Below are 6,504 nucleotides of genomic sequence, written 5' to 3'. Positions count from 1 at the left end.
AGCTAAGCTAGCATCTAGCGTTAGCTGCTTTTGTGTCATCTTCATCTCCTCGTTTTTCCCCGTCTTCAGTTCTCTTCTTGTAGTCTTTTGTGTCGAAGTCATTATGATATTGTTTCCTGGATTCTTAGGTGGATTTATTTTCTTACAGCAGGCAAATTAAGAGTTATCTCCGTCGGAGCGCAGTCCGCAAACGTCTTTACTGGGTCATGCCGGAAGCGGAAGTCCCGCTTACCCCTGTCTTAATGTGAAATTGTAAAATATTTTATTTTTCAAAAGCACATCCATCCCACACGCTTTATCTTTGGTCTTAAGATGCTCGTGGATAGAGATGTAAATAAAGAAAGTGACGGGAAAGGGGGCGATGGAGCAGGGAGTTTAGAGGGCCGAGGTTAAATGGCCCATGTCAGTTGTAGTCTTTAACGCAAGGGATTACAGCCCTTTTGTGTGCTGTGAGCTCGCTCAGTCACTGAGCCTGTGTAAGACACACTCTCACACCATTTACCACACACTGACGCTGACATCCTGATCAAACCAACAATGGCCAGGGAGTAAACCGCCGCAATCAGCTTCATGAGAGGAGAGAATGAAAAGGAGGGGATTGGGAGAAGAACGAAAAGAAAAATGGGTACAAGGGAATGAAAAGGAATAACACTAAAAGCAAAGGTTGTTGTTCAGGAGCGTTAAAATGGGATTGAGGATAAGGTGAGGAAGGGCTTTGTTATACATCAGTTTTGACTCATGGTTAAGATTGCATTAATGCTCTTAAAGGACGATGTAATAAAAAATGGAAAGAAATGCAGCAGTTATTGCACGAAGGCTTGAAGGGCCTTTCGTTTTCATACATGTGGGCCAAATTGCAATGATGCTAATTAGAGCTTTTATTCATGAGTCGTTAAAATTGGCACCTCACTGTGATGTGCTCCATTTGTCTCTTTTTATTTTTTTTTTAAGTTTTCATGGCTGCAATAAAATCATGGAACCTGAGAAATCCTTGATGTTGAAGCACAAAAAAGACACAGATTAAATATTCTCAGAATGGAGAGGCTGACTGCACTTTATGTTCGTAACCGGGATGGTGATCATTACTTCGCAATAATTCTGAGTATTAGTTTTTTTGTGTGTGTGTGTGTGTGTGTCTGTGTGCATGCGTTTCTGCATGTACTATATTTGTCAAGGGACTTCAAGTTATTAGATTGGCCAAGTGGAGGTTTTTATGTCAAAGCCTTATCATCAGTGAATCCTATACTGCTGCCAGATTAAATTATGGAAGTGTGAATGTTTGAAAGGTATTATTTGCTCAGTCGTGTTTCCAGGATATTGAGCTCAATATGATAAATTTAAAATGGAAGTCAAATGGAAGAAGTTCTGAAAATGAAACTTGTTTCCAGTGATGGGGGGGAGGGGGTTCAAAGATTTTCTCCTTCTTCAGCACTCACTGTGTATAAATTGTGCTGTAATTTGCTTTTACCGTGGCTCTCAAACTGTGGTACTCAGGATCCCTCTAGTAGCACTCAGAAGAAAATTTAGAACCAGCTATTTACAGGTTAAATTACTAGCTAATGATTTGTCATCAGCTGAACTGTGATGTAAAGCTAAAAAGCAAAGTTGGCCAAAAAGATGAGCGGTTTAAACAAAGTATTTATCATCTTGGTTCTAAATGGAAACGATCACAAAGAAAACCGCAGCAGAGAATGATTTAAGAACCACTGTTAGCATTGTTCAAGTAAGCACTAACAGACACCACTAAGTCTCTATATGACCTGCTAGCAACAAAAAAAATATAAAAAGATCAAAATATTTAGGAAGTTTGATTCATGTTAAGGTAAATAGTATGTTTGGATGAAAAGCCAAGACCGCAGTGTGTGTGGTGCAGTTCTCAGCACTGAATGCAGCAACCATCATATCTTAAACCTCACCCTTCAGCCAGGATTAGTTGGTTTTCATATCCTATTTGCTCTCCCTGAATCAGTCCAATGGCAGAAACAGTTTGGAGCAGGAGTTAAAATGGAAGGTATAGGCTGACACATGGCAATCAAGAGCTTTTTTAGTTGTTGTTTCGTTCAGGAGTGAAAATGTAAAAGTGGTTTAAATTAGGTGTATTTAGCAATTGGCGTCTTTCATTTTTGGTAAAGCTTTCACCTGAGGAAGGCTTAGCAGAGGTTGATCAGGCCTTGGTGTATGTCTCTAAGAGTCCAGGTCAGGATGAAGAAGCAGGTTCGGTTTCATGGTCAGTGAAGCCTTCAAGTAGACTGGTCACTTTGCTTATTTATGTTACAAATAAATATTTGTTTTTAGGTCAGTCATAATGGTGATACATGGAGAGCATAGTATCTTCTGAGGTGGTACTCATTATTAAAAGTGTGAGAATCACTGATCTGATAAACATACAAATCTTAAAACTGTTTATACAGATAATTGAATCGCTTATCCTGTTCTTTAAAAAAACATTTGTTGCCTTAGGAGTTGCCAAGGGCAATGGCAGCTGAGTCTGGTGTTGTAAACTGGTATGGTAAGAGGATTTTCTAACATAACAAAAAAGACAATAAAAAACCCTGTAATATTCTGATTTCATCATTTTTAATTCAAATGTGCGAAGTTTCAAGTTGATAAACTGCTTGGTGTTTCATTTTGTGAGGTGTTGAGCTCGCATACAACCATTCAGTTATGGGTTAAGAAAAAAAATGTCTTCAAGGTTCATAAAAGAAGTCCAGTTGCCTTGGATTCACTTTTATGGGTTAACCATGACCTGGCTGATTGAGAATCTACACCAACATAAGCTTCTTGGTAGTCGTGGAAATGGTGCAGTCATGGATTAGATTTTGATAAGAAGGTTAGATCTGAGAAGTAAAACACAAGTCTTGTTTGTAAAGGCAAATTTCCAGCCAGCAGGGGAGTAAAGTTTTTCTTGATGTAGATTCATATTTTGACTTTAATCAAGCCGTTATTTAACCAGAAATCACTGTCAGATGAAGTTCGGTGATTAATGCACTGCTAACCTTTTTGCCTCTGCAATTTTTCTTCTGTTCTCTGTAATTACCTCTCACATGTTCATTGATGAAAGGCTCTGAGAAACATCCGTGTCTTATTAATCACAGTATTGCCTTGATTTTGTGTTAAACACATGGTCACTGTCTCTTTCTTTGCCTCACACACACACACACGCACACACACACACATTTTGTTGCTGTTGAGGTTTCTCTGTTTGCCTCGTGCCGGGGATGATAACATTAATTATTGCGCCTTTGCAGTCTCAGCTCATGCATTCTGATGAATCCCGTGTTTGAATAAATGCGCACACAGCCCCTGACTTTGGTTTGGGTAAAATGTGAAGAACAGGTCAATTAAAGGGGCCTTGGACTGTTCAGAACGTTTTAATTAAAGTAGCAGTGAAATGTAAACTTGGTTCTAATTATGATTAGCTTTAATTAGCTGTCACTCTGATCTTAATTGCTTTTGAATATACCTGACCTCTAAACGCTGCATCTCCAAACAGCCGCCACAGTGCTTTGCCCGCCCGCCTGCCTGACGGGGCCACACAGCAACGTGCGTCTGCCTTTTTAGGTCCGAGTCGATATTCACGCAGCAGTAATGCACGAGATGCATTCCTAAGGTGTTTTTAGAGGTGAATCGAGCTGTAACGTGTTATTCAAATCAGTTTTATTGGTATCTTCTCCCACAGGCTCTTCTGGACATGGTGGTAAAAAAGAGCGAGGGCTACAGCGTGGAGCAGCTGGAGAGACTCTACTCCTTTCTCAGCCAGTGTGTCTACCAGCACCGCAGGGAGTATGACAAGACCCGGCTACTGGAGGTCAGCACGGGAAATGTATTTTGTATTTATCAGCTTCAAAATGTTTTATTCTAAAAGATGTTTTTTTTGATAGGTAAAATAACAATAATGCACCATGTAAAAGTCTTGAGTTATCCCTCATTTCTTTATATTTTCCTACCAGGCAGCCAAACTTTATTTTTTTGGTAATCTTTTAAGCTGATCTTGATCAATAGTGAAGTGAAGTGAGATTTATTTATATAGCACTTTTCAGCAACAGGGCGATCCAAAGCGCTATACAACAGAAACAAAAACAGAATGAAACACAAAAAAAAAAAATACAACAATCATGTATTCTAAATGAATCATGTATAATTAAATGAAACATAGGATAATCTAATCAAAATAGCAGTACTTTTGGAAAGCCTTACCAACTTTTTTTTTTTTGACTTAAGCTGCTTTTTTCATCCATTTTCTGTCTCGAACCTGACCGTTTTCAGAGGAATGTTTTTGTTTAAGCAATTTGACTCAAACTTATTTATCATTCAGGCTTAAAAAGGCTCTAAACTTCAAGTATGGACTAGTATGTATCAACACTTATGAGACAACAAGGCAAGAAAATCAATGTTAAATTGAATCTTTAGACTAGCAGCCCTGCCACAAAACCTATTTGTCTCCTTTTCTTTTGTTGAATCCCTAAAATACACCAAAGAAAACAGTGTCTCACATAAAATAGTATTTTAGCTTCAACAAGGTGATTCCCAAAGAGCTATTAGCTGAAAATGTGACATCCATTAGATGGACAACCAAAGGAGGATGAACCTATCAGGTCTTTGCTAAACCTTTTTATTTTATTTTAATTAAAGATATGACTTTCAGACATGTCAACCTGTTTTAAACTGTTTTGTTTTTTAAAGCCCAACACTTCTTTTGTCTTCCACTTGTTCACTTTTCCTGACAATATTCTGTCATGGTCAAAAAGAAGGACTGGGCAGAAAATGAAATGAACTCTGAAAGACCTTCAGAAAGCCTTCAGGGAACCATTTTCAAAGATTATAAGAAGGTTTGACAGCTTGGAAACAAAGTATTAAAAAAGGAATGGACGAGGGTGGTTTCAAACCTTTGCACAGTTCTGTGTAATCAAAGCCAAATAGTTGGCTGATTATGAGTGCTTCAACAGGCAGTGCAGAAGATTGAAATTAGGCTGATGGCATGATGTGCATTTTAAAATCTAATATGACAAAACTCTACGTTTATTTAACATCAGATAAAGAACATATTTGTACTTAATTAATGGGTACCCTTGTAATATAGCCATCCATGTTTGGATTAATAGGCCTTCTCTATATTCTGTAACATTTTTAACTTCTTACTCATCCAAATATTGTAGCATAGAGGCCACACTGAAAAGGCTGCGTTCACAGCAGAGTTGTCTGCCTTTACTTTTTGTTGATCATTAATTAGCACAGCTCATCAGACTGCACATGGGTCAGATAGAAGACAAGGAGGTGGGCTATGGACAGACCTTCTGAAAGTTTGTCTTGAAGTCCCTGCAGAATGTCTTAGACATAAATGACGGACGGAGCCACGCAGTTGTTTGTGGACTGCTGTTTTGAAGCCTGATGGCATCTGGCTGTTGCCTTTTTTGGTCCTACTGGAACCAGAAGAGACAATATTTGAACAGGAAGACAGCTGCAGAGTGATACTTGAAAAATGATTAAAGGAAATCAGCGAAGGACCACTGGCACGCTCATCTAATGAAGTAAATCCAACTAAAAACTTCCTAATGACTTGTGGATTAAATTTGACGATGTCTGTTTTTGTTTTTAGTATTGTTCTTTTTGATCTAAAGGTTTAGTTGTAGTCTGTACCTAGCAGCCGTTAGTACGAGTTAATGGTCCAGTCTTTCTACAGACTGTAGAAAAACTAACATTATTTTATGCTCTTCTTCACATCTACATATATTGTTGTTAGGGTGACGGATAAGATCAGGCAGGAGTCCCCATCAACTGCAATGTTTGCAAACTGTGATCCGTAGTGAGAGCAGAGAGCAAGTGGAAGAGAGCCTGGAGAGGTGGAGGGATGCTGTGGAGAAAGGAGGAGTGAATGAGAGGGAGACAGGTGTGACAGAGAAGTAGTGCTGGAAGTGGATGAGTCTAAAGTTCTTGGGTTCAAACAAGAGAGGTGAAGGAGTGCAGGCAGGGTGGAGTGGATGGAGATGAGTGTCAGGGGTTAAAAAAAAGATTTTCACTGAATGGAAACTAAATTAAGACCATTGTTTTGTAAGAAAAGACTTCTACAAGCACCAGAAAAACTGCTTTATCGCCACTGTTAGGGCAGACACAGCTTCCTACAGGTCAAATAACGCAAGAAGTATCAAATGCAAACTTTTAAAATAAACTTTTTATTTGAGGCATTGTGTTTTTTTTCCCTTCCATTATTATAAACATTGAATACTCAAAACATGTTGGGTCTCATGCTAATAAATACAACAGGCTTTTTAATATCCTGTAGGTGTATAAGTAATAAACAATTTTGAATTATAATTATTAGTCAGGATGATAATCAGCAGCCTAATTGGTTTATAGTTATTGCACCGCTGTTATGTAATTCCAGTTTATCTCTTTAATCACACAACTCCCAAAATGCCTCGTTTTCTAACCAGCGAGGAGATTTAGAGTTTTAAGACACAGAAGTGAGACTTCAGATTTATTGCACTTATTTATTAAGGTACAATT

At 38.4% G+C, this 6,504-nt stretch overlaps 1 protein-coding gene across 1 annotated transcript in view; it reads left to right on the top strand.

Annotated features, from left to right (window-relative positions):
- The window catches only part of atad2b (ATPase family AAA domain containing 2B), an 87,624-nt gene that overhangs the window by 72,925 nt on the left and 8,195 nt on the right, over positions 1-6,504 (top strand). Inside the window, exon 27 of the mRNA XM_037981660.1 lies at positions 3,680-3,808. Coding sequence (XP_037837588.1) covers positions 3,680-3,808 — 129 coding nt within the window. The remainder of the gene's footprint in view (positions 1-3,679; positions 3,809-6,504) is intronic.

This window comes from Kryptolebias marmoratus, linkage group LG19 (genome assembly GCF_001649575.2).
Source record: "Kryptolebias marmoratus isolate JLee-2015 linkage group LG19, ASM164957v2, whole genome shotgun sequence".
Classification (NCBI taxonomy): Eukaryota; Metazoa; Chordata; class Actinopteri; order Cyprinodontiformes; family Rivulidae; genus Kryptolebias; species Kryptolebias marmoratus.
Note: the sequence above shows the minus strand (reverse complement) of the source record. Positions and strands in the feature narration are given on the sequence as shown.